Source organism: Gallinula chloropus, assembly GCF_964237585.1.
Source record: "Gallinula chloropus genome assembly, chromosome: 9".
NCBI lineage: Eukaryota > Metazoa > Chordata > Aves > Gruiformes > Rallidae > Gallinula > Gallinula chloropus.
Genome location: NC_140094.1, coordinates 4439462 through 4466438, shown reverse-complemented (window position 1 = coordinate 4466438; position 26977 = coordinate 4439462). Strand labels below are relative to the sequence as shown.

General features: G+C 52.8%; 3 protein-coding genes across 3 annotated transcripts; 2 read left to right on the top strand and 1 right to left on the bottom strand.

Moving 5' to 3' along the window:
• Nucleotides 1-8109: 8109 nt before the first annotated feature.
• LOC311194714 (olfactory receptor 14A16-like) lies at nt 8110-9045 on the top strand (the record flags this gene model as incomplete). Its single annotated transcript, XM_084267913.1, has 1 exon — nt 8110-9045. One exon carries the CDS (start codon nt 8110-8112, stop codon nt 9043-9045), a length of 936 nt encoding a protein of 311 aa, XP_084124039.1.
• Nucleotides 9046-13611: 4566 nt separating this feature from the next.
• LOC311194713 (olfactory receptor 14C36-like) lies at nt 13612-14568 on the top strand (the record flags this gene model as incomplete). The annotated part of the gene is made up of 1 exon (XM_084267912.1): nt 13612-14568. The coding sequence occupies one exon, from the start codon at nt 13612-13614 to the stop codon at nt 14566-14568; it is 957 nt and encodes a 318-aa protein (XP_084124038.1).
• Nucleotides 14569-20403: 5835 nt separating this feature from the next.
• LOC311194712 (olfactory receptor 14C36-like) lies at nt 20404-21369 on the bottom strand (the record flags this gene model as incomplete). The annotated part of the gene is made up of 1 exon (XM_084267911.1): nt 20404-21369. One exon carries the CDS (start codon nt 21367-21369, stop codon nt 20404-20406), a length of 966 nt encoding a protein of 321 aa, XP_084124037.1.
• Nucleotides 21370-26977: the final 5608 nt, after the last annotated feature.

The following is a 26977-nucleotide window of genomic DNA, read 5'->3' as shown; positions in this document are numbered from 1 at the left end:
CTGTGGGGAGTGCCAATCCTTTCACAAGCCCACTCGCCACATCTCCTGGAGCCCTTTGGGGTTGGATGTGTCTGGGGCACCTCACTCCCACACAGACCCCTGCCTAGCCAGGCTTGGAGGGTTGGCACTGAAAGTCCTGAAGCCCACAGAGCCCAAGAGCACAGACAGGTGGGCAAAGAAGCAGCCACAGCACCACGATGCTTCTGCCAAGAGAGGCAAGAGGAGAGGCAGAGGCACCTCAGCCAGGCGTGCATGCAGCCTCCCTGCCAGCAATGCTCCAAAGCACTCACCCCCAGCCCCTGAGCTGTGCAGGGGGAGATGGGCACAGGGCTGGAGAAAGTCATTTCTCCTCTGCTGGAGCTCTGGCTGCAGAGGGGGCAGCTGATGCCTTGTGGCCCCATGTCCATGAGGACAGAGACTTTGCTGAGTGAGACAGGAGTCAAGGGGGCTTGCTCAGAGGAAGGGGGCTGAACTGGAGGGGATGACAGGGAGTTTTCCCAATTCCCCTTCCCATGACATTAGCATGTTAGTTGTGTCTCTTTCCCTGCCCATTCCTCTGCTGCCTGCACCTTTTCCACCTTCTTCTCTCTCCCCATGTCCTTTTCCTCACAGCAAATTCTTAGAGACCTCATCCCTCTTAGAGACCTCATCCCACCCCCTGTTAGCTCAGTTCCCTTCCACAGAAAAGTCCCCGTGGCAGAGGACAGTGTCAGGACATCTCCCTACTTACGGGTCCTCAAAAGCAGGTCCAACAAACCGTGATGCTGCCTCAAAGGTGGTGCTGGTGCTGCCTGTAGGCTGAGGGGTAGGTGAAGGCACTTGATGAGGTTCCTGGCTGAACCAAAGTTTAGGCCACGTAACAGCTCAGTAGTTTCAGCTCCTTCTCAGATGTTTGCAGCTCCATCCCCCTTAACACGCCACAGCAGGAGATGCAAGACTACAGGAAGCACCTTCCTCTCTGGGTAGCCCTTGCCTGGACCTTCCTCTTGGAACATCCCCTTGGAAATGCCCTGGGGGGGGTGATCTGAGGCTGTGAGCAGTCCTGACCCACACAGCACCTTCTTGGCTGGAGAAGGACCCTGCTCTGCCCGGGGGGGGGGGGGGACAGGGATGTTACCTGGAGGTTGGGGTCACTCTGCATGCACACGCAGTTTCACAGTGCAGCAGCCATTCCTGGAAGGATGGTGTCATCAAGCCCCAGCCCTCTCATGGTGCAGCTGGGAAGCCCTGCTCTGGAGCACATCCTTCTTTTTCCAGTAGCAGAGAAGCCAGGAGAGGAATCTTCAACGGACCAACCAGCTGTGACACGTGCCAGGTGAAGGAGACACGTTCAGGGCATCATCTGCACTGCCCTGCAGACAGACTTACCACATGGAGAGCTGTGGAGTGATCTCCCTCAGTGAAGCCTAGGCTGTCCTCCCACCCCACTCAGCCTTTAATCTCTCCCTTCTCTGGTTGGCACCCACTGCCTGCAGGCAGTGCCCTCACCCTGCTCTTCTTTGGGAGAGGAGCTGCCCCTGGGCAGAGCTGTCTCTCTGCAGTGCTGCAATGTTTCATCAGCTCCCACCCTCCCAGGAGCCTGGCTCACAGCAGAGGAGCAAGTGAAGGCATCATATCCTCTGTCCCCTTTGGGCTTTTCAAGGTGTCCCTGGAGCTCCAGGGAACCTACTCAGACAGGCACTGAAGTCCTCCCTGCCGTTCCCTCCCTCAGCTGGGGAGAAACCCTTCTGTCCAGCAGAGTCATTGCTCCTGATCAGACCAGAGCTGGGCAGGAGAATCCCCTTCCCTTGTGTCCGCATGAGACAGGACCCCCAGGCAGGGACAGGGAGGGGTCTCCTTTACCCCTGTGGAGGGAAGGCAGTCAGGCCAGTGACTCCATGCACCTCATCCTTGCTTTGCAGCCCTGGAGCTGGAAGGGGATGCAGCACTGGCCTATGGTTACCACAAACCCACTGGAGCTGGGATTCCTCTTCTCCCAGTTCTGGTGGGCACAAAATAGGCCCCTGCTGTCATGGAGCTGCTGGTTCCAGCTCCCATGGGAATGATTGGGGATGGAGGTTAGGAGAGAGATGTTCAGATGCCAACACCTGGTGATCCCCGAGAGGCCAGAGGTGGTCCAAGAGATGTGCAGGGAGATCCAAGGTCCAATGGAGCAATGCAGAAAGAGGACAGTGTCTGGGATCAGTGATTTTGAGCCTTTGGCCACATGAGATGCCAGCAGATGTTCATGGTTATGACAGCAAAACCTGTCCCTCCTGAGAATGTTGGTGACCATCACCTGTAGAGTTAAGTGTGGTCAGCTCAGTGGTTTTCCTCCTCACCTTCATTGGCTGCATTTACAGATCTTCCTCTGAGAAGAATGGCCTTTGTCTCAGTACATCCTTCCATTACCCAACCTAAGTCAGGGGAGCTGCTCAGTTCCATGGCCAGCTCAAAGCCTTTAGTACTGCATGGGGAGCCAGGGATGAGTCCACATGAGCTCCTCTGAATTCCAGTTCTAACACTGGTAAAACTCAGACTCCATTGTAGGGAAGGCAGGGATAATAATGGTGTTGGCCACCATGGGTGCACTTGCCCAGGCTGGTCAAAGAGAGTATTCCATACCAATTACATCATGCTCAGCAGAAAGGGGGGATTGGGGGGGAGAGGAGCACTTGGCTCCAGGATGCATGTTTTTGGGGAGGGTCTGGTTTTGGGATGGCTCTGAGCTGTACGGCCTGAGCTGTGTGGTTTGGTGAGAAACCACATCATGTGTCACCAGTCTGGTGTATTTTTCTATAAAGTCCAGTTACTGTTGTCTCTCTCTCTCTCTCTCCCAGTAAACTGTCCTTATCCCAACCCTTTCTTTTCCCTCCCCCTCCCTGACCAAGTCCCACCCACCCCCTCCCTTTTCAACAGAGCGACTACATGGTGCTGGGGCATGTACAGTCCCTTTTGGTGCCCAAGAGGGGGCTCCAGGAATTTGAGATAAGGACAATAATTGTAAGACAGAACGGTCAGAACAAACTGAACATAGGCAGAGAGTGTACTAATTGTGGGGAATTTGAGTCAGAAATGTGGATTTTAATGACAATTCAAAAACTTTGTGATTCGCAGAGGTGAGAGGTGGAATGTTGTGTCTTTGCATGGCAATGATCTGGTAGGTAAAGGGGGGGGGGGGGCTGCAGGGGTGGCTTCTGCAAGAACCAGCTAGAAGCTTTCTGCAGGCCTGATAAAGCTGGCCTGAGCCCATTAGCAACGGTCACAGCACCTCTGTGAATCATATTTATGAGAAAAACAAAAGGCAAGTGGATGCTTTTGGCACCAGAGAAGGTTGAGATGATGTAAGAAACTTTGCAGACACCAAAGTCAGTGAGGAAGTGGGGAGAGGAGGTGCTCCAGGAGCCAGAGGAGAGATTCCCTTGCAGCCCATTGAGAAGACCACGGTGAAAGAGGTTGTTCCCCTGCAGCCCGTGGAAGATGATGGGGAGCAGAGATCCCACCTGCTGCCCCTGGAGAGGCCACAACAGGTGGAGACATAAAGAAGATGCTGTGACCTGCACTTGCAGCCCTTGGAAAGAGAGACCCATCCCAGAGCAGGTTTGCTGGTGGGGGGGAGGCTTGTGACCCCATGGGGGGACCAGGCTGGGGCAGTCTGGGCCTGAGGGACTGAGAGACATGCTGTGATTGATGACTGCCCCCATAGCAGTGACCCACATGGAGCAGCTGGGGGAGGGCTGAAGCCCCATGGGACAGGACTCACGCTGGAGAAGTTCATGGAGGACTGTCTGCCATGGGTGGGACCCCACAGTGCAGCAGGGGAAGGGGGTGAGGAATGTGTCCCCCCTGCTAAGAAGGAAAAACTTGTGAGGAACTGACTGAAAGGCCGATTCCCCCATCCCCCATCATCTCCTGCCCGTGCTACCCTTGGGGGGAGAAGGGAGAGAAACGAGGAAGAACGTTCAGTCTGTGAAGAAGGGAGAGGTGGGGGGAGATTTTTTAAGTCTGGGGCCAAAACCAGGATATCTAGGCAAGAGAGAAATCAGTTGTCTCATCTGAGATGCCTTGGCCTGTTCTGCCTGGCCACCAGCTCCTGCCTCAGAAAGGCTCCTGTATGTCCTGGGTAATACTCCCCTGCCCTACATAAGGGCTTCAGCTACCTGCATGTCTCTTGGAGCCTGCGGCCACTTCTGTGGGGGTGACTGCATGCTCTCTGAGTGCAGGTGTGAGGCAGCAGTTGAAACATCCACAGATGAGTTCTGTCTGTCACAACTCTGCCAGCTTCATCTGCAGGACGGTGAGGTGGATCTCTGGATTCTCAAGGCTTGTGTCATAAGCCATGGACAGGGTCAAGAAAGATGACAACATGTTCTCTACCTTCTATACAAATATTAATGTACACAGCCCAATCAAAAGCACATTTCTCCCAATGCTTTGTGTAGAGAAATGTTTCTGCAGAGCTGTAAACCAGACAGGCTGTTCCCAGACTGTGTCACATCCACAGGATCATCCAGCCCAGGAGAAGGACGTTGGATTTGCCCTTGCTGGGTATCAGGAAGGTTCTATTGACCCATCCCTCCAGCATGTTTGTTCTTGAGCAGACACACATCTGGGGGGGGGGGTGGGGGGGTGGTGTGTGAAGCCTTTCTGGTGTCCACTGCATTCCCCTCACCCACAGATGCAGTCCTTGCATCCCAGGAAGCAATGAGGATGCTCATGCCCACTGTGCCCTGTGTTGATCCTATCACCTCCTCAGCCACACCCTGGGAATTCCATACAAGAGGGTATGCTGTGGTACACGTCCCTCATGCAAAGTGAAGGTAGGCAGCCTTTAGTTCCCCAGGTCATGCTTGGGGACTTTTTGAACGATGCCAAATTTCAGGGAGTCCCCCAGGCTCCAGGAACTGTCATAGCTGATGGAGTCTGACCTCCTTGTGACACTGTCTTGCTCTCTCTCATCACCCCTGAACGCAGGCCCTTCTCTCCTGTGGTCTGGGAAGGGTTAGAACCATAGAATCATAGAATCTCCTGAGTTGAAAGGAACCCATAAGGCTCATTGAGTCCAACTCCTGGTTCAACACAGGGCCAGCCAGGCCAGAGCATGGGAGTGCATGGTCCAGATGCTTCTGGAACTCAGTCAAGCTCGGTGCTGTTACTATTCTTGGGAACCCTGGTCCTGACTTTCCCTGGGACTTCAGCCTCTCCCCGTAAGAATTCCCTTCCAGACCCTTCAACATCCTCACTGTCCCCCTCTGGACACTAACCAATTGCTTCGTGTCTCTCTTGTACTGTGGCATCCAAAACTGCCCAGGGTACTCAAGGTGAAGCCAGAGCAGTGCAGGGCAGGACAATCCCCTCCCTGCAAAGGCTGGCAATGCTGTGCTTGTGACTCCCATTGCATTTGCTGCCTGGACTCTTTGCATCCTGCTGTGTTCCCCTTCCAGAAATTGCTGGGGCCACTAAAGACCCCAGTGAGGCCCTGGCTTCCACACACAGAGTCTTCCTTGGGATGCTTAGAAGGGCCTGTGCTTGCTTTCTCACCCTGACTCAATCTCCCACCACAATTCCATCACTGCTGGCTTCTCTTCCTTCTGGGGCCAGAGGAATCCCACCCCCAGTGGGGCTGTGCTGTGAGATGGGGGACAGCTGCATCTACTTCTAGCCCCAGGACTGCCAACATGGAATGGGGGCTGAATCCCTTCCCTCAGCAGAGGTAAAAGAGATCAGTCCCTGTCTCTGTCTGGGTGTCCTGGCTACAGGTGCAATAAAAACCCCAAAATAATTCTTGGAGCCAAGTCTTTTTCCTATTAAAACAATGAGCCATCTCTAATGAAGCCTTTCTTCTCTCCTAACAGAAGGTTCATCAGTGGTTCCTTCAGCCTGTTTCACATCAGGTTCCCCTGAGCCCAGAGGGGACAGAGACAGTGACACCTTGGGCTGCTCCCCTGCTGCTGGGCTGGGCTCCTGGGATGGACAGAGCTTGTGGCAACCGGGCAGTGCTGCAGAGAGACAGCTCTTCCCAGGAGCAGGGCTGAGGGCACAGCTTCAGCACTGACAGGAGACCTGTGAGACTGAGAGAGCTTAAAGGCACTTGGGAGAGGGAGGCTGCTGAGAGCTCACTGGAGGAGGAATCTTCACAGCACTCTGCGTGGTGAGTCCGTGGGTGCCGGGCAGTGCAGGGTCAGTTCCTGGAGGCATCTCCCAAAGCTGGCACATCCCACAGATTACAGGGTCTGTAGGAACATCTCTCAGAGTGCCTGTTGCAGAGGATGAGGACTCTGCTGCCTGCCAGGGTCAGCATTCAGCCTGCCCAGGGAGCTCCCCACGGTGCTGCAGGAAGAAGCTCTGTGTGGAGATCATGACTCCTACAAGACAGGGTCCTTCAGCAGTTGAGAGGGTGCTGTGTGGGTCAGGGCTGCTCAGAGCTTTGGCTCACTCCCAGAATATTTTCAACAGCAGGTTTCAAGGAGAAGGTCAAGATAAAGAGTATGATAAAGACAAGGAATATTCCTGGGTCAATTTCCAGCTCTTGGGGAATGAGAGGGGATGTCTTAGTTTTGACAAGTCACTGAGACTCCTTAACTGGAGCTCTGAGCAGCCAGAAGGTCGGTCAGGTGCCTCCAGCCACTCCTCTGCACCACCATCACCTCTGCCTGGCCCAGCAGCCCTAGTCTGACCTATCACTTTCTACCAGCAGACAGGAAGATGCAGGCAGCCAGTGCCCAGAGAACTGGCAGCTTTCTGCAGGGCCAAGGTGAGTGCCCAGATACTGGGATGGAGTCTGGGAGTGCTGTCCAGTACAGACCTGGCACAGGGAAATGCCTCCCAGGAGGAGCAACTCCAGGCAGCAGGGATGTGATCAGGGAATGAGAGGAAATGAAAAGAAGTGATGTTTTATAGGGAATTGAATAAACTCAGCATGTCCCCCTCCAGTCTAGACCCTTTCCCTGGAGCAAGCCCCCTGGCCTCCTCTCCCACCAGCCAGGCCCCTGCCCTCAGGGTGTGGGGTCCGTGCCATGAACCACCTCCTCTGCAGCCAGAGCTGTGGGGCAGCTCTCCAGCCACGTGCCCAGGTCCCTCTGCAGAGCACAGGCCTGGAGAGCAGCTGTCCTGCAGTGCTGGTGCTGGGGAGGTGGCATTCCAGCTGGGGAAGGGTCACGCTGCCCTGAGGGCCTGGCGGCCTCTGCCCTGGCCTCTCTCAGCCGGACCCTCCCTGGCCTTGCCCGTCCTTCCCCACTGGTCTGAGTTCTGCCTGTATGGCCCTTCTCTTGCTGTCAGGCTCTCTGGGGATGGGAGTTTCAGCTGCAGAGCCATGGGATGATCCTGAGGGTCCCTCCATGCAGCTCTATCTATGTGAAGGAAGTGTCCCAGCTCCTGTTTATGCTGTGGGGCTGTGGGGATTAAGCATGAGCTAGCTTTCTCTACACCAGATGCTGCTGCCAGGACACTTGGCTCTCTCCTTGGGGTGTCCTTCCGAGCTGTGAATTGCTCTGCAGAAGGCAAACTTGTCCCCTTGCACCTTTTCTTCTCTGGAAGCCCCGTGGAGAAGCCCAGAGATGCTGCACTGGAGGAAATGCTGTGGGGTTGGTGCAATGAGCTGTGGGTGTCCTTGGCTGCAAGTGGGGTGCTGGGACCTGAGGCAGGGGGAGATGTTTAGTGGTCTCAGTAACGTGTGTGGTTTTTTTTCAGGGTAACACACAGGTGTGATCGCTCCCTGTCTCACGCACGATGAGTCCAGATCAGCTCAGAATAAGTCGGAGGGACAGACCAGCTCCTCTTCTTCTACACTGAGCCACAGGGAATCTGTTTGCACAGCAGGACACTCTGTGTTCTCCCTGAGGGGAGCAGCAATTCTGTAGGTTTCAGATACATGTAAGCACAGTTCCCAGGTGAGATGGAGGGAACTGTAAAATCTCCAAACCTCCTAAACTGCTTCCTACTGTCCTCAGTCCTTAAGAGTGACCGTGCAGTTGTAGGTTAAGTCTTCTGGAAATGAAAAAGAAATGGTGCAGGGAGACAGTGACAGGGTGAGAGTCTAAGATAAAAGCCTTGTTTTTCCTCAGTGAAATCTCCCCAGATGTTTTATGGACCATTCCTCTAAGGACAGGAGGCTGTGCACAAGGGCAGCAAATGTCCAACAGCAGCTCCATCAGCCAGTTCCTCCTCCTGGCCTTTGCAGACACACGGGAGCTGCAGCTCCTGCACTTCTGGCTCTTCCTGGGCATTTACCTGGCTGCTCTGCTGGGCAACGGCCTCATCAGCATCACCATAGCCTGTGACCATCACCTCCACACCCCCATGTACTTCTTCCTCTTCAACCTCTCTGTTCTAGATCTGGGCTGCATCTCCACAACAGTTCCTAAATCCATGGCCAACTCCTTTGGGAACACAAAGGCCATCTCCTATGCAGGATGTGCTGCACAGGTCTTTTTATTTCTCTTCTTGGTAGTAGCAGAGTACTGTCTACTGACAGTCATGGCCTACGACCGCTACGTTGCCATCTGCCACCCCCTGCACTACGGGACCCTCCTGGGCAGCAGAGCTTGTGTCCACATGGCAGCAGCTGCCTGGGCTGGTGGGTTTCTCACTGCTGTGCTGCACACAGCCAATACATTTTCCATACCCCTCTGCAAGGGCAATGCCCTGAACCAGTTCTTCTGTGAAATCCCCCAGATCCTCAAGCTCTCCTGCTCTCAGGAATACATCAGGGTAATTGGGCTTCTTGGTTTAAGTTTTTCTATAGCTTTTGGGTGTTTTGTGTTCATTGTGGCGTCCTATGTGAAGATCTTCAGGGCCGTGCTGAGGATCCCCTCGCAGCAGGGACGGCACAAAGCCTTTTCCACCTGCCTCCCTCACCTGGCCGTGGTCTCCCTGTTTATCAGCACCTCTATGTTTGCCTACCTGAAGCCCCCCTCCATCTCTTCTCCCTTGCTGGACATGGTGGTGCCAGTTCTGTACTCGGTGGTGCCTCCAGCAGTGAACCCCCTCATCTACAGCATGAGGAACCAGGAGCTGAAGGATGCGCTGAAGAAGCTGATTCAGTCAATTGTCTTTCAGAAGCCATAAGCTGCTGCCCATGTCTGCACAGTAGCCACTGACAATGTAACTGGGGACCCCTTGTGCTTTTGACATTTTCTCTGTGGATGATCATATTTGCCCAGAGGTGTCTGAAGTCCCTCCACTGATTGAGACACATGATGCAAACCTGCGTCATCCAGAGATTTTTGTATGTGTCCCTGGCATGATGGCCTCCCTTTTCACATCTCCCTGGGTGTATCCTTAGTGACAGTGTCTGGAGATCTGGATAGGCTCCTCCTGCAGTTTTGTGTAGCTGTGCTGCTGAGGTGGCTTTTGTAAGCCTCAGTTACAGCTTTCTGCCAGCCCCAGACTGTAAACATCGGCCACTTCAAGGCCAGAGTTGTGGCCGAGCCCATCGGGATGGTCACAGCGCCTCTGTGAATCACACATAGGAGAAAAAAACCTGCTGGCAGGGGCACTTTGCCACGGAGAAGGGAGTGAGAAGATGTAACAAGCTGCACAGACACCAAGGCCAGGCCTTGAATGCGAAAAGAGATTCCCCTGCAGCTCCTGGGGAAGACCATGGTGGAGCGGGTGTCCCCTCGCAGCCCGCGGATGAGGACGGGCAGCAGAGACATCTCTGGCCTGTGCAGAGATTGATCCCCGCCTCAGCAGGTTTGCTGGGGGACTTGTGACTTTGCGGGGGACCAGGCCGGGGGAGTCTGGGCCCCAACGTCAGCACCCTATGGAAGGGAGTCCTGCTGAGAGGCCTGTGGTGAGGAGATGACTCCCCCACAGAGAGGACTCGGGCTGCAGAAGTTTGTGGATAGGAATGTATCTCGTGGGGGGGACCCCACGGTGCCGCAGGGGAAGGGGGTGTGTGTGTATGTGGAATGCCCCCCTCCTCCCCCAGCTGAGAAGGAAAACAACTTGGGAGGAATGGGCTAAAAACCCCCATTCCCCATTCCCTGCCCCTCCCTGTGCTGCAATGGGGGGAAGAAGGGAGCGAGTTTATGATTCAAGTCAAGTGCCCCAAGAGGCCAGGGGTGGGGGGCAGTACAAGTGTTGAGATCTGGGGAAGAAAAGCAGCTTGCCTGCTTCCCTGCCCATCCCCGTGCCATATTGGGGGGGGAAGAAGGGAGTAAAATCATGATGAGGTTTAAGTCTGCTAAGAAGGTTCTTTAAGACCTGGCTGCTTCTCATTCTGATCTTGTTCTAGTTCAATGGGTGTATTAGTTGTAGTAGTAATAAATCACATTTCTTTCCTTTATTCTGTGCTGAGTCTGTTTTGCCCGTTGCACTAAATGGAGAGTGATCCCTCTGTCCTTATCTCCTGTCCTAAGCCTCCCAATATATAACTTCTCCCCAGTTGCCGACGTGGCTGCTGATGTGGGGCAGATGTTGCAGAAGATAGAGGAGAACAAGAGCGGCATTGCCAAGGTAGAGGTTCTTCCTGGTGCCCTCGCTGCTCCCCTGCCAGATGCCCCCTCCTGCGGGGCCCACAGCACTTTAGTGCTGCCCTGAGACCACAGTGGGGGCAAAGCTCCTGGCCCCCAGGGACCCTGCCCTGGGTCTCACCCCCATTCACCTCTCCTAGGCTATGGCTCTGTCCCCGAATCTCCTTGAAGAGATCAGTGGGGTGAAGGCAGCGCAGTCCTTGCCAGGAGAGTTGAGGAAGATCCAGGAGGCTCCTGGCTTGCATTTGTAATGGAAGTCTGAAGCACAGCCTTGCCAGCCTTTGCAGGGAGGGGATTGTCCTGGTCTTGATGAGGGAATAGCGTCCACCCTCAGCAAGTACCTGGTGATCCAGATCTGGGACGAGTGGCTGACACGCAGAACACTGCGCTGCCATCCAGAGAGACCTGGCCAGGCTGGAGAGCTGGGCAGGGAGAAACCAGATGAGGTTCAACAAAAGCAAGTGGAGAGTCTGGTACCTGGGAAGGAATAACTGCTTGAAGCAGTACAGGCTGGGGGTGACCTGTTGGAAAGGAGATCTGCAAAGAAGGACCTAGAGGTGCTGGTAGATGACAGGGTGGCCATGAGCCAGCAGTGTGCCCCAGGGGCCAAGGGAGCCAATGGGGGGCATCAGGAGGAGTGTGGCCAGCAGGTCACAGGAGGGGATCCTCCCCATCTGCTCTGCCCTGGTCTGGCCCCACCTGGAGTGTTGTGTCAGGTCTGGGCTCCCTGGGATAAAAAAGCCAGGAATCTCCTGGAGAGATTCCAGAGGAGGCTACAGAGATGATGAAGGTCTCTTCAGCCAGGGGACAGGAGATGGGACAAGGGGCAATGGCCTCAAGCTGCCCCAGGGCAGGGTCAGCTCAGATGGGAGGGAAAAGTTCTTCCCTGGCAGAGTTGTGGGGCTGTGGCACAGGCTGCCCAGGGAGGGGCTGAGTCCCCACCCCTGGGTGTGTTTAACAGAGGGGAGATGAGGTGCTCAGGGATCTGGGTCAGCACAGGACAGGGACAGTTGGAGTCGATGAGCTTAAAGGTCTTTTCCAACCCGGTGAGTCTGTGATTCACACAAGCCAACTCAACCTGTTACCCATCTTGTTGAGGACCTCCATACATCCAAGCTGCTCCTTCACACAGGGGACATCTCCCTGTCCTCATCCTCCCTACCAATCCCTCCAGCAGAGCCTGTATCCTCCCATTGCAACACCCCAGCTCAGCAAGCTGTCCCACCACATCTAAATCCTTCAACAGCCTTAACAACCAAACCAGGAGACTGTCTCCTGTAGATGAGTTCTCACAATTATTAATGAGCTGATCACTGCTGCAATACTGGACAAAGATTGGTGCTGAAGGCCATGTTCTTATCTTGGACCTTGGAGGTATCACCTCTGATGTGTCAATTCTGACTGTTCAGGACACCATCTCTCAGGTGGAATCCAGTGCGGGGGATAGAGCAGGTTCCCCTGGAGGCAGCCCAGAGGAGGCAGAGAAAGTATCATCTTGGGCTGGTTTTCTGCTGCTGAGCTGGTCCCCTGGGATAGAAGGAGCTCATAGGTCGTGGTAGTACTGCAGAGAGGGACCTCTGCACAGGAGCACGTCCTCCACGAGGCACAGCCTCCAGGCAGTGAGGGGAGGGAATCAAGGCTGAGAGGTCTTAAAGTCATTCAGGGGTGGGTGGATGCTGAGAGCTCAGTGGAGGAGAACTTTTCAGAGGCAATAAGCCTTTGACTGCAGGGCATTGCATCTGCAGATCCTGGTGAGATCTCCCAAAATTGGTACATCACACAGCCTACAGGACCTGTAAGTACCACTCGGAGATTGGTCTGGAGGATGAGGACATGCTGCAGAGCAGGGATGCCCTGCTGTGCCATCAGAGGGGCAGGGCATGATGGCTGCCTTCTAGGAATGGCTGCATGGTGTGAAGCAGTGTGTGCATCCAGGGGTGTGCAGGGCTGTCTTTCTGGGAAGGGTCCCTGCCAAGAGGGAAACCAACTTGCAAGAGACTGAGCGAAGCCCCCATCTCCCAGTCCCTGACCCCTGTGCTGCGACCAGGGGGAGGAAGGGAGTGAAATCACGACTAGAGTGAAGTCTGCTAAGAAGGGAGCAGGGGAGGGGAGATTAGAGGTGTTTTAAGATCTGGAAAAGGAAAACAGCTCATGCAGAAGTAACCAAGAACCCCATTTTTTCCCAGTCCCTGCCCCCCTGTAATGCGTGCGGGGGGGAAGAAGGGAGCATAATCCTGACTAAAGTCTGCTAAGAAGGGAATGGTGGGGGGAAAGTGTTTTAAGATCTGGGTACGTTAGTTTTAAGATCTGATCGTGCTCTCAACTCCAGTTTCTTCACTGTTCTTTGTAGTTGCAGTGTAATAAAGTAGAGTAGTTTTTCTCTTCTTCACTTTGTGTTGAGTCTGTTTTGCCCACGTCATTGCTGACAGTGATCTTTCCCTGTCTTTATTTTAACTCCTGAGCCTCTCAATATATATATATATTCTCCCCTGTCTAACTAAGGGGAGTAATAGACTGACTTTGGTGGACATCTGGCCTCCAGCCAGGGCTAAACCACGACAGAAGGGAGTTAGAGGGAGCTGCTGCCAGAAACGGTGTGGAAGAGGGGACTGGGCACCTCACTGAAATCCTCTGCGGTGCAGATGTCTTCTCTGGGGAATCCCAGGTCTCCTCTCCCACACAGCAGAGACTTTGCCCTCATGGCACAGAGACCAGCTCTCCTCACTCTGCATTAAGGGACGGTCTTTTTGCTTCCCAGGGCACACAACGTTTCGCTTTCAGGACAGTGGAAATGCCAGAGAGTTCTGTGGAGGTGAACACCAGGACAGCACAGACAAAAGCCCCACGGCTCTTTTCCACTGTCAGGAAAATTGGGAGCAACAATCCTGGAAAACTCTCTGATGTCAGGAGTGAATTTCATCTCCAATCTCCCCGTTTCCCTGTTCACCTCTTGCTGTAGGGCAGGAGTAACTTCTCCAGAGCCCACAGCAGAGCAGCCTGCTCCCTGTGCCACCTGCAGACAGCAGAACCCAGAAGTGAATATTGTCTTGAAAGGGGGCACTTTGGAGTGATTTCTATAGGAAATGGTCAGAGAATTCTCTACTAACTGATCACTGTTCTTTCCTCTATGCATAGACCTAATGTCCAGAGGCAGCAGATGTCCAACAGCAGCTCCATCAGCCAGTTCCTCCTCCTGGCCTTTGCAGACACACGGGAGCTGCAGCTCCTGCACTTCTGGCTCTTCCTGGGCATCTACCTGGCTGCTCTGCTGGGCAACGGCCTCATCATCACCACCATAGCCTGTGACCAGCACCTCCACACTCCCATGTACTTCCTCCTCCTCAACCTCTCCATCCTCGACCTGGGTTCCATCTCCACCACTGTCCCCAAATCTATGGCCATTTCTCTGTGGGACACCAGGGCCATCTCCTATGCAGGATGTGCTGCTCAGGTCTTTCTGTTTGTCACCTTCATTGTGGCAGAGTTTTCCCTTCTCACCGTCATGTCCTACGACCGCTACGTTGCCATCTGCCACCCCCTGCACTACGGGACCCTCCTGGGCAGCAGAGCTTGTGTCCACATGGCAGCAGCTGCCTGGGGCAGTGGGTTTCTCACTGCTGTGCTGCACACAGCCAATACATTTTCCATACCCCTCTGTAGAGGAAATGTGGACCAGTTCTTCTGTGAAATCCCCCAGATCTTCAAGCTCTCCTGCTCACACTCCTACCTCAAGGAGGTTGGACTTCTTGTGTTTTGTATCTGTTTAGCATTTGGGTGTTTTGTGTTCATTATTTTCTCCTATGTGCAGATCTTCAGGGCTGTGCTGAGGATCCCCTCGCAGCAGGGACGGCACAAAGCCTTTTCCACCTGCCTCCCTCACCTGGCCGTGGTCTCCCTGTTTATTAGCACTGCAGTGTTTACCTACCTGAAGCCCCCCTCCATCTCCTCCCCATCACTTGAGCTGGTGGTGGCAGTTCTGTACTCAGTGATGCCTCCAGCAGTGAACCCCCTCATCTACAGCATGAGGAACCAGGAGCTTAAGGAGTCCTTTAGGAAAGTAATTTCATGGATGTTTCTGAACACTGAGAACATTCCCACTGCTCTCCAAAAATGAATTCTGGGTTATTCTGTTCTTTTGTTTGGGTGAGATTTTTTGGGGTTTTTTTCTTTTTTTGTTAAATTATACTTCATGATCTGAAAGGTCTTTTCCAACCTAGTGATTCTGTGATTTATTACTTTGATAACCATCAGAGCTGATTCTCTTACTCTCTCTGTAATAAAATGGGATCCCCTCCAGTGCAGTACCTGAAGTCTGGGCTTTTCTTCTAAATGTCACAAGCATTAACTGAGGTACCTTCTGGTCTGCCCCACGCCTGAACTTGCAGATTGTTTCCTCAAAGAGGGGAGTCAGCATGTGCCTGCAGTAGCACTAACACTGGCTCAGGGCAGAGGGCTAGAGGTCCTTGCTGTCCTCCTGCTCCACCAGGCTTGGAAAGTGGCTTAAGAAGAGCTGGTGCCCCTAATTCCCTTTGTGCTGTCCTCTCTCTTGAAAGGGTGGTGTGGGGCAGTGCAAGCCAAGGGAGGTGGGACCCTGCCTCAGGGCTTGCACTGCAGGACGCATGACCCAGAAACCATGTCAGGTGACTGCTGCCCTTCTGCCCAAAACGTGTCCTTCAGTCTCCCCCACATGGTGGGTTCACCCAGAGCCCCAGTGTCACCTCTTTAACTCCCAGTTCTGGGGTCCGGTACCTCTCCTCTGCAGGCCTGGCCATTCACCGTGGTCCAGGTTTGGGATGATCTTTCAACTCCATCTACACTGAGTGAGAACCAAGCCCTCAGGGGCAGGGCACTGAGGTCTGTCATGCAGACCATGCCCTTTGTAGTGCTGGCCCAGTGGGGCTGGATACATGTAGGGCTACAGAACTGAGCTGGTGCAAGAACGGGAATATGAACAAGAGGCAAGATGCTCCCTGAAGGTCCTGCTCTGCCATCTGAAACCCTTCACACTCCAGGACCCTCCTGGGCAGCAGAGCTTGTGTCCACATGGCTGCAGCTGCCTGGGGCAGTGGGTTTCTCTGTGCTGTGCTGCACACAGACAGAACATCTTCCAGCTGAAGTCAGCCGTGGCTGCCGGCACCGCACTCGCCATGGGTCGTGCTGTACTTCAGTTCTCCGTGGTGTGAGGAGGAGAGGGCACAGGGAGATGTTATGGGGGGTGAGGTCTGGACTCAGACCTCTGGTGTTTCTGCCCAGTGCCACTGGTGTTAGTGTGAACAAACCCTGAATTACCTCCCCAGGGTATGCAGCAGAGCTGAATGCTGGCTGTCTGATGTTCTGAAGGGGAATCTGGAGTCCCCAGTAGAACAAATGACATCTAGAGGGACAGTATGTGCCTGGGGGTGGGCCTCCCTAAAGAAGGGACCATCCTAGCTGGACAAGGAGTTGTCTGGATGGTGACACTTAAAGAGTTGTAGCAAATGGCTCAATGTCTAAATCAAGATGAGTTCCACAGGCATCAGTCCTGGGACCAAACTGTTTTATCATCTTTGTATGATAACATGGAAAGTGGGATCGAGTGCACCCTCAGAGAACTTGCCAATGACACCAAGTTGTGTGGAGCCATCAACAGCCTGGAGGGAAGGGATTCCATCCAGGAGGACTTTGACAGGCTTGAGACATGGGCCATGTAAACCGTGTGACATTCCACAACACTAAGGGCAAGGTCCTGCACATTTGTTGGCACAACCCCAAGCACAGCTGTAAGCTGTGGGGAATGGATTGAGAGCAGCTCTGGTGAGAAGGCAGAGTTGGTTGACGTAAAGCTCAACATGAGCCATCAGTGTGTGTTTGGAGACCAGGCAGGATCAGGTCTGAGAAGTGAAGTGCCATCTCTCAGTGGTATCATCTCTCATGATATGTGGCATGGGACAGAAGACCTGTGTCAGGGCTTGCACTGAATCAAAGTATTGACCCAGAACCCATGTACTTGTTCTGCTGTCCTTCAGTCCCTGTGCAAAGCACATGACCTTGAGACATGCCCTTCCCCACCCTGTGTGTCAGCCCTTACCCCAAAAGTCAGCCCAGACAAGGCTCCTCAGCCACATCTGAGCTGGAGGACTGGGGTCCAGCTGTGATCTCCACCAGAAAAGGCAGCATACCAAGGAGAACTTGGGAAACTCTAGACCAACCCCATGGAACCCCTCAAGGAGGGGGAGGAAGGGAGGGAGCATAGAGCTAATCCATTGCTCCCAGCAGCTCCTCTCCAGCCAGAGCAGATCCCCACGGTCAGAACAAGACTTACTGCTGCTCACAGGGCTGGGGATCTCTTGGGTGCTGCAACCACTGGCACCGCCTGGTGGAAACTCCCAGATGGAGTGATGAGCTTTGATGGCCTGCCCTGCAGCTCGTGGGACCTCTGGAAGGCTGAGCCCAGAGAGTGGTGGTGAATGGAGTTACAATCCAGTTGGCAGCCAGTCACCAGGGGTGTTACTCAGGGCTCTGTGCTGGGCCCATTTGTCTTTAATATCTTTATTAATGACCTGCTGTCCTGGTTTCACTGATGGTAGAGTTAATTTTCTTTCTAGCAGATGGTGGAATGCCGTGTTTGGGAGTTGGGATGAGAGCAGTGCTGGTAACACAGGGATGGGTTCAGTTGTTGCCAAGCAGTCAAGGACTTTTCAATTATTCATATTGCCCCACTAACAAGAAGGTGGGGGCAGCCCAGGAAGCTGCGGGGAGACACAGCCAGGACAGGTGACCCACACTGGCCAAAGAGGGTGTTCCATGCCAATTACATCATGCTCAGCATGAAGGAGGGCTGGTGGGGGGAGTAGGGTGTGGCTCCAGGACACGCAGCTTCTGGGGACAGTCCAGAAAAATGACATTGGGCACTGTTAGGACTGTTCCTTGGGCTGGAAAGCCCAGAGCCCCAGGGTCAGAGGGACTGCTTGTGGGCTCCATGGGGAGGTTTCAAGCCAGGAGGTTTTATGTCATTTCTTGGTTCTACCAGCATTCCATTCCAAACATGCCAAACGTCCAGCAGTAGCTCCCAAGCCAAAGGTGCCAGGACTGAACCATGCCCCTAGCTTGAAACCTCCCCATGGAGCCCACAAGCAGCCTTTGTGATCCCTTTGTGATTGCTGAAAAGTAGTAAACTGCACCCTTTAAAATGAAACCTCCAGTTTATTAGAAGCACTGTGAAATCTTTCTGTGTGACTACACAAGGGAACAGCTCCAATTGTCTGTACAGTTCTAGAAGACTTGAAGAAAACTTCAGGAAGAGACAATGCTCATTAAGGTTTGCTTTGTTTTAATGAGCCCCACGGTGCATTTGGTCCTGAGTCCTTGAAACTCGGTTGCTTGGAAGAAATTGAACAAAAGGACAAAGCAAAAAAGTGTCAAAAGCAAAACACAAACTACCTTGAAGTTTTAATGAGTCCTGCTGAGCCCCATGGCTGGCAAAGCCTCCACAAGGACTCCTTAGAACAGTAATTGGAGGCCATGATTGCTGGTAGGCAAAGGCAATGTACAAGCAGCTGAGATGCTGAGAAAGCCCTGGCTTGATCTGATGAAGCAGAAAGGCCAAGCCCTGACCTCCAGCCCCAGGGAAGGCAGACCCTCTGCCTCAGGCATTGCTCAGGGTTCTTCCTGGGGCAATGGGATGTGGGGTGTGTGATGCCAAGAGAAAGACGGTGGGATGACAGTTCCCAGTCTTACCAGGGGTGTGCAAGGAGGCAGTGAGCCCTCCCAGTGCCTTAGGACAACATGTCTCCTCATTGGCCTCGGTGGCAGAGATGACTGCTATAGTGATGGGGAAAAGCCATGGAGTCTCCCAGTGACTTCCAGCCTGGTCAGCACTCTTTGGGGTCTCTATCACAAGTTGTCCTATGCTGTCCCAACATCTGCTTTTTTCTTTGCAGGCTGGAGATGAAATACAGTCATGAAGGGTGGACTATCTGATGGATAAGGCTGGGTGGTCACATTCACAGGGTACTTAGGTCAATGGCTCCATGTCCAGATAGAGAGGGGTGACAAGTGGTGTCCCACAGGGATCCATACTGGGACCAATGCCATTTAATATCTTCATCAGTGTCATAGACATTGGGAACAAGGGCACCCTCATCAAGTCTGCAGATGACCCATGTACTTCTTCCTCCCCAAACTTCCCCTTCATTTCTACCACTCTCACCAAATTTGTGGTCAGTTGCCTCTGGGACACTGTGGCCATTTCCCACCCAGGATGTGTGGGATGGGGATGGACTGAGCTGCACCGGCGGCCGCCTTAGTTGGGGCAGAGTTTTCCCTTCAGACCATCATGTCCTATGGCCACCATGTTGCCATCTGCCACCCCCTGCACTACGGGACCCTCCTGGGCAGCAGAGCTTGTGTCCACATGGCAGCAGCTGCCTGGGGCAGTGGGTTTCTCAATGAATTTCTGCACACATCTGTTAGTTTTTCACTACCCTTCTGCCAAGACAATGCTGTTGTTAACAGCAGTGCTGATAACACAGGGATGGTTTAGTTGTGGCCAAGCAGTCAAAGACTTTTCAGTCATTCATACTGCCCTGCTAATGAGAAGGTGGGAGGCACCCAGGGAGCTGGGAGGGGACACAGCCAGGACAGGTGACCCAAACTGGCCAAAGAGGGTATTCCATGCCAATTACATCATGCTCAGCACAAAGGCAGGCTGGTGTGGGGAGAGGCAGGCAGCTCCAAGGTGTGTGCTTTAAGAGGGGAGGTGTTTTAAGATCACAGAATCACAGAATATTAGGAGTTGGAAGGGACCTTGAGAGATCATAATGTGTGGAAAACAGCCCAGGCCAGCTCCACTCACCTGTGCTGGTGTGGAAAACAGCCCAGGCCGGCTCCACTCACCTGTGCTGGTGTGGAAAACAGCCCAGGCCAGCTCCACTCACCTGTGCCTGCTGCTCGGGGAAGTTAACTCTGTTTTGGACAGAACCAGGACACCCTCCAGATCTCCCATCTCTTTTTCTCCGGCTTCTCCTGACCTTACCAAATGTGTCATCTTTTTGGGGACAGATTTCTGATGACTTTCAAGGCTGCAGAGTATTACCCTGCTTATGATCAGTCAGAAGCAACCTCACAGCCAGCACGTAGGGGGACACATCATGTTGCTGTGCTTGAGAGGCCCCTTCACAGCCTACCCAGCAGCACTGGAGGAAGGTGATGCCCTGCATCATCCCAGAGGAACCCTGCCTGCAAACCAGCTCATGCATCAGAAAGGTTCCTGTCTGAAACACAGCTGCCCTCTGGAGACAGAAGTTTCAGTTCAAGAGTTTGGGAAAGGCAGGGGGTGGCACACAGCCCAGTGCTCACCATCCCATGTGACTGCCAGGAGAAACACTCTGGGCAAGTAAATGTGCAGGACACAGCAGGAACCCCAGGATGTCCTCTGCCACACAACCAGCCATCCGCTGGGGCAGGGTGGTAGATCTGCAGAAGGTGTCCAGGGAGAACAAATGCCCACGAAGAAGCCCCTGGAGATGTGCAAGTGTTGGTTTGCCACCACCCCCACAATGGTGAGGGTTTTCCTAAGAACAAATATGAGAGAAACTAAGAGAATTCTCTAAGTGCTGGGAACATACCCGTTTCTAGCTGGTTTCTCCATGATTTCCATATTGCCCGTTCTCTAAGGAAGGGTTTAGGTCTTTCATCTCCCCTCTAACTAAGGAACTTATGAGGATTTGTTCCCTTTTTAGTTGATTTGGTGTCAGACTGACCAGTCATTGAGAGTGCATTTATTTCCTTTAATTAAAGATGGGGTGTAGCTCCTTGCTGACACACTTGCTGGGTTACACTAGAAAGGGTGAGAATAAAATAAAACCAGGGTGTCCACATGTTTTTGAGAGCAACATTTACACAAGCAAAACAAACAACAATAACAACAAATAATCCTGAGTAAAGATGGGGTGGGCCTGTACAAATTAAATTATGAGGGATGTGTTGAGGAAGATGGACACTGTGTAGCTTCTAGATAGCATTGAGTAATCAGTTTCCACACTGCATTCTTGAGGTCCTGGTTCCTCATGCTGTAGATGAGGGGGTTCACTGCTGGGGGCACCACTGAGTACAGAGCAGCCACCACTAGATTGAGGGATGGTGAGGAGATGGAGGGGGGCTTCAGGTAGGCAAATATAGCAGTGCTCAGGAACAGAGAGACCACAGTCAAGTGAGGGAGGCAGGTGGAAAAGGCTTTGTGCCGACCCTCCTCAGAGGGGATCCTCAGCACGGCCCTGAAGATCTGCACGTAGGACAGCACGATGAACACAAAACATCCCAAAAAGACAAAAGTGCTAAATAGAAGAAGTCTAAATTCTCTGAGGTAAGCATCTGAGCAGGAGAGCTTGAGGATCTCAGGAAGCTCACAGAAGAACTGGTCCAGGACATTGCCTTGGCAGAGGGGAAGTGAAAATGTATTGGCTGCGTGCAGCACAGCATAGAGAAACCCACTGCCCCAGGCAGCTGCTGCCATGTTGGCACAAGCTCTGCTGCCCAGAACTGTCCCATAGTGCAGGGGTTTGCAGATGGCAACGTAGCGGTCGTAGGACATGACGGTGAGAAGAAAATACTCTGATGAAATGAAAAAGATGAACAGAAAGACCTGTGCAGCACATCCTTTGTAGGAGATGGCCCTGGTGTCCCAGAGGGAATTTGCCATGGATTTTGGGACAGTAGTAGAGATGGAGCCCATGTCAAGGAGGGCAAGATTGAGGAGGAAGAAGTACATGGGGGTGTGAAGGCTGTGGTCCCAAGCTATGGTGGTGATGATGAGGCTGTTGCCCAGCAGAGCAGCCAGGTAGATGCCCAGGAAGAGCCAGAAGTGCAGGAGCTGCAGCTCCCGTGTGTCTGCAAAGGCCAGGAGGAGGAACTGGCTGATGGAGCTGCTGTTGGACATCAGCTCCCTCTGGGCAGGGGCACCTGTCCAAGGAAGAAAAGGCAGTGAAAAGGTAGCAGTTCTCAAAGCAAAAGCTATTCCCTTTCTCGTGGAAAGCCCCTACAGTGTCTTGCCACTGTCAAGTCCCTTTTATGACCTCTGCCTGGTAGTTGCTGGCAGTGCCACTGGGAGCAGTAGGCTCTGCTGTGGATAGTGCAGGTGTCAGTCCTGCCCTACAGCAGCAAGTAAAGAGGAACATGGGATGATCTCAAATGAGATACAGTTGTGATATCAAAGATTTATTTGGCATTGTCACTCCCATGTCACTCGATGGCAGCACAAGAGCTGGAGGACGATTTTCCCCAGTCGTTCCCCTAAGAAGATACTAGAAACTGCTGAGAGCAGAGTAATCCAGTTTCCAAGTACTGATATGGAAACCCCTCTCCCCATCTCATCCGAGGAGGACCACAGCCCCACCTTTATAGCCAAAGATACACAGGGGTCATTACAGCTGCCCACATACAGGCAATGAGCCACATCGCTATAGCCTGAGCACCAAGGTGTCTTCTCCATGAGGCTCCTCTGTGGGGCACAAAAGTCCGTAGGGGAGCAGTGCCCTTGGTGGAGGCAGCCTGCAGCCCAGCAGGAGACCAAGGGAAAGACTTATAAATCCTAAAGATGGGGTGTCCTGAAGTGGGGGTCAGCTCAGTGCCAGCCCAACCCACTGCAGTTCCCAGGATGCCCAGATGAGGTGAAGACAAGGGCAACAAGGACAGTAGGTGAAACACCAAGAAATGCCCCAATGCTCCAGCCAAGGCTGGAAGGACAGGGACAGACTGAGAGGCCCTCAGGGTTCTCCTCACTGGGGGTCGGGCTGCCAAGGAGAAGACCCCACAACCCCGGGGGCAGAGTCTGTGCTGGGTTGGAGATCACAAGGGTGCTCCAAGGAAGTGTCTGCACTGTGGGGGGATGGCATGGAGCTACCCTCTGCCACAGCATTTCGGGCAGCAGTTCCTCCCTCCCTGCTCATGTCTCTGCTGCCTGGAGCTGTCCCTGCCAGGAGCTGCTTCTCCTTCAACATCTCTACCCTGTTGGTTTTCGTGGACCACATGCCACCCGCTGTGTGCTCAGCTCTGCCCAGCAAACCCCTCCTGGCAGCAGGACACTCCCCAGGGGCATCAGAGGGGAGCTCAGAGGGGCTCAGAGGAAACTCAGAAAATGAGAACTAATGAGAACTGGGGTCTGAGTGCCTTTTCCAGAGCAGAGAAACAACTCCCATCTGCCATTGCCCTCCCAGCCAAACAGAGGGGAAAAGAAGCAGCACAAATGCATTCCCTTTTCAGTAATCTCCATCATGCTCTTCTTGAAAGACTTGAAAAATCACCTTGGGAGTGCCCTAGCAGTGAGCTCTGAGTAGTCCTGACCCAAGCAGCACCATCTCAACAGTAAAACTCTGCCTGGGGTTACTCTTTCCACCCAGACCTTCCCTCCCACAGCATCATAGAGAGCTCCCTGGGCAGGCTGAGAGCTGACTCTCACAGGCAGCAGAGTCCCTGCCTCACCACAGAGCACCCTGCGGTGCAGGAATGTGCTCAGAAGGACAGCCCTGGGCATCCCTGGGTGCAGACCCCGCTTCACAACCCTGGAGCTGTCCCTGGGAGAAGGTAGCTACCATGCACTGTGATTGCACAGCTGATGTCCCCCTGACAGTGCAGCAAGAAAGCCCTGCTCTGGAGCACATCCTCCTTCTCCACACCAGAGAAGACAATGCTGACATCATGACAGGTCCTACCAGTCATGGGGGGGCCAACTCTGTAAGATCCCTTCAGGATACTCCTCTGCACTGCCCTCCTGCCAAAGACTTACTGTATCAAATTTTGTGAAGATTTCTCCATGAACAAGCCCAGAACTGTCTCTCTCTCTACACCAGACTGTCTTTAACCTCTGCCTTGCCCCTCTCCTCTTGATGCCTGCAGGCAGTGCCCTCGGCGCTGCTGCACTTTGCAGATGAGTTGCTCTTGGCAGAGCTGTCTCTCTGCAGTGCTGCCCACTTGTCATGAGCTCCCTCTGTCCCAGGAGCTCAGCAGCAGAGGACCATCCCAAGGTGTCGCTCTCTCTGCGCTCTCTGGGCTCCCTTGAGGTGTCCCTGAGGCTCCAGGGAACCTACTGTGAAACAGGCCGAAGTCATCACTTACTTTTCCTCTCTCAGCTGGGGAGACAGACTTCCTTCCAGAAGTTCTCCTATCAGGGTTAGGTCTAAAACTGTTGGAGTTTTCTTCCCCCCTTTTGAGTAGACATGATATCTAGGCATTGACAGACAGAGATGTCCTTTATCACTTCTGAGGGAAGGGATTCAGCTGAGTCAACTGAATCTTAGTCATCAATACATGAGAGCTAATCAGTGGTCATGCACTGTGGTGTTTCTGTCCTGAGGGATATGGGTCAGGCAAAGAACAAAGTCAGAACCCTCAACTTTAGGAAAGCAAACTTCCAGGTGTTCAAGGAGTTAGTCAGTAGGAGCTGAACAGAGCTGGCAGATCTTTAAGTATGATTTCAATAGAGTGCAAGGCCTCTCAATGCCTAAGTGAGAGAACTCAAGAAAGGCAAGTGACCAGGATGGCTGAGTAATAGAATCGTAGAATGGTTTGGGTTTGAAGGCACCTCAAAGCCCATCTACTTCCAACTCCCTGCCATGGGCAGGGCGCCCTTCATTAGACCAGGTTTCCCAAAGCCCCGTCCATCCTGGCCTTGAACACTTCCAGGGAGGGGGCATCTACCATCCAGTGCCTCACCACCCTCATAGTGAAGACGTTCCTTATATCTAATCCAAATCTTCCTCTTCTAGTTTGAACCCATTACCCTTTGTCCTGTCACTACTTACCCTTGTAACCAGTCCCGCTGTATTTCATGTATTGGAAGGCCACTATAAGGTCTCCCCAGAGCCTTCTCTTATCCAGGCTGAACAAGCCCAGCTGTCTCAGCTGGTCCTCATAGGAGAGGTGCCTCAGTCCTCTGATCATCTGTGTGGCCCTCCTTTGGACCCTATCCAACAGCTCCGTGCCTGTCTTGTACCTGGGACCCCAGAGCTTGACACAGTACTGTAGGCAGGGTCTCATGAGAGTGGAGTAGATTTGCTGAACCATCTCCCATGACCCCTCATGACTCTTTGGCACCCATGATATGGTAGCCTCCTGGGCTGCAAGCGTGCATTGCTGACTCATGTTACTCCCAAGTCCTTCTCCTCAGGGCTGCTCTCAAGCCCATCCTTGTGCTTGGGATTGCCCTGACCCATGCACGGCACCTCACACTTGGCATTTTTTTAAGTCACATAGTTCTCACAGGCCTCAAGCCTTTCCAAGTCCTTCTGGATGGCATCCTCCAGCCTGCCAGCCTCACTGCACAGCTTGATGTCATCAGCAAACTTGCCAAGGGTGCACTCAATCCGACTCTTCATGTCGCCACCAAAGGTGTTAAGCAGTGCTGGTCCCAGTTCCAACCCCTTGAGGAGAAGGCTGAACCTAAGAGAGAGTTACTGTCTGGACCTTTGTGGGTAATAGTAATATGTTTCGTAGCACTGGTACTGTGGAATGCAGGTACCAGCCCATTGCTAGCAGGACTGTCTCCAAGAACAAGAAAACTCAAGGCTACAAGGGGCCCCAAGACCAGTCATGCTGCTCTGACAAGCAGAAGAAGATGATAAGGGCTGAAACACAGTATCAAGCTATTGTGGTTGAATCAGATGATGTCAGTATTGAAGCAACTAATGTTGTAAACACAGCCTCTCTCTTCTGCAGGAAGACTTTGGAACTAGCAGGCCAGACCTGAAGGAAGAACCTCTTGAGGATGCACAGGACACCCCTGGTTCACAGATGGAAGCAGCTTTGTGCGACAAGAACCCCAAAGGCTGGGTGTGCTGTAGCAACAGGCAGGGTAATTGCATCTCAACCATTAGCCACTGGAACATCAGCACTGGGGGAAGAGATTATTGCCTGGACTCCAGCTCTAGGATTAGCAAAAGGGAAAAAAGGAATCATGCTTTTGGGATTGTCCACGCCCATGGAGCAATCTGGAAGGAAAGGGGACTTTTAACTGCACAAGGGAAGCAGATGAAACACTGAGAATAAATTCTCTGCTTACTGGAAGCAATTCAACTCCCAGATACAACTGCTGCTATGCAGTGCAGGGGGCACTTTTAAGGGTAACACTGACCAAAAGAGGGATAAACAATTGGCAGATTTTGAAGCAAAACAGGCAGCAGAAAAAGTGAAACAAATTTTGTGTTTGATCCCAGATAAAAGGGGCAAGAACCTCTTAGTCAATTGGACTATCGAATATTCCAAAGATGATAAGGAATTGATCGAGTAACTAGGAGGGCAAATTCCTTCTAAGTGATGGGCCCACTTAGAAGACAGTAGAATTATAGTACCCACCAAATATGTGTGGGAAGAACATAACAGAACTGATTGGGGAGCAGACTCTTTGTATGAATTTGTAAATAAGAGAATAATAGGGAAAAATCTGTATACAACAGTTCAACAGGTAATCATAGAAGCATAGACTGGTCTGGGTTGGAAGGGACCCCAAGGGTCACAGAGCTCCAACCCCCTGCCACAGGTAGGGCCAACAACCTCCAGGCCTGGAGCTACACAAGGTTGCCCAGGGCCCCAGCCAACCTGGCCTTGAACACCCCCAGGGATGGGGCATCTACCCCCTCTCTGGGCAGCCTGTTCCAGCCCCTCACCACTCTCTCTGGAAAGAACTTCCCCCTAATATCTCATCTAACCCTTCCCTCCTTCAGCTTCACCCCATCCCCCTTGTCCTGCCCCTGTCTGCCCTTTAACAAGCTGATTCCCCTCCTGTGTCTCTGCTCCCTTCAGGGACTGGAAGGCTGCAATGAGGTCCCCCCACAGCCTTCTCTTCTCCAGGCCCCCAGTGCAGCAGGGGAAGGGTGTGTGGAATGACCCCCCCAGCTAAGGAGGAAAATATCTTCTGTCCTTTATTCCATGTTCAGTCTGTTTTGCCCGTAATGCTGATTGTGGAATGATCTCTCCCTGCCCTTATCTCCACTCTTGAGCCTCTCAATATCTATTTGTCTCCCCTTTCCAACTAAAAAGGTAGAGCGGCTTTGGTGGGTGTGTGGCCTCCAGCCAGGGCCAAACCCCCACATAGGAAACAATTGAAAGAAATCAATAAAAAATGTTTTGGCAAACAGAGCTAAGGGGTTGGATCATCCTACCCACTCATTTAGCCCTGAAGATTTGGATTATACTAAAAACTTTCCAGGTGATCCACTGAAAGAGAAGTGGAATGGACCTGACCACCTACACTTCTATCAAGATAAAGGAACAGCCGACTCGGATCCACTACTCTTGAGTAAAGAAAATCCCAGGTACTATATGGGCATCTGAATCTTCAGGACCACCCAAGTCAAAGCTGGGTGAGAGAGTAGGATAGGAGATATATATCTTATAGCAACATTGGTTTCTGTGAGTATTGTTATTGTATGGAATAATAATATTACTTTTGAAACAATCTGGGTATTGATTAAGGCCACCAAAACTCAAGGTGATTGGGTATGCAGCGCCTTACCCAAAGGAAATACGCGTCTCATCATACAGAGGGTAGTGTC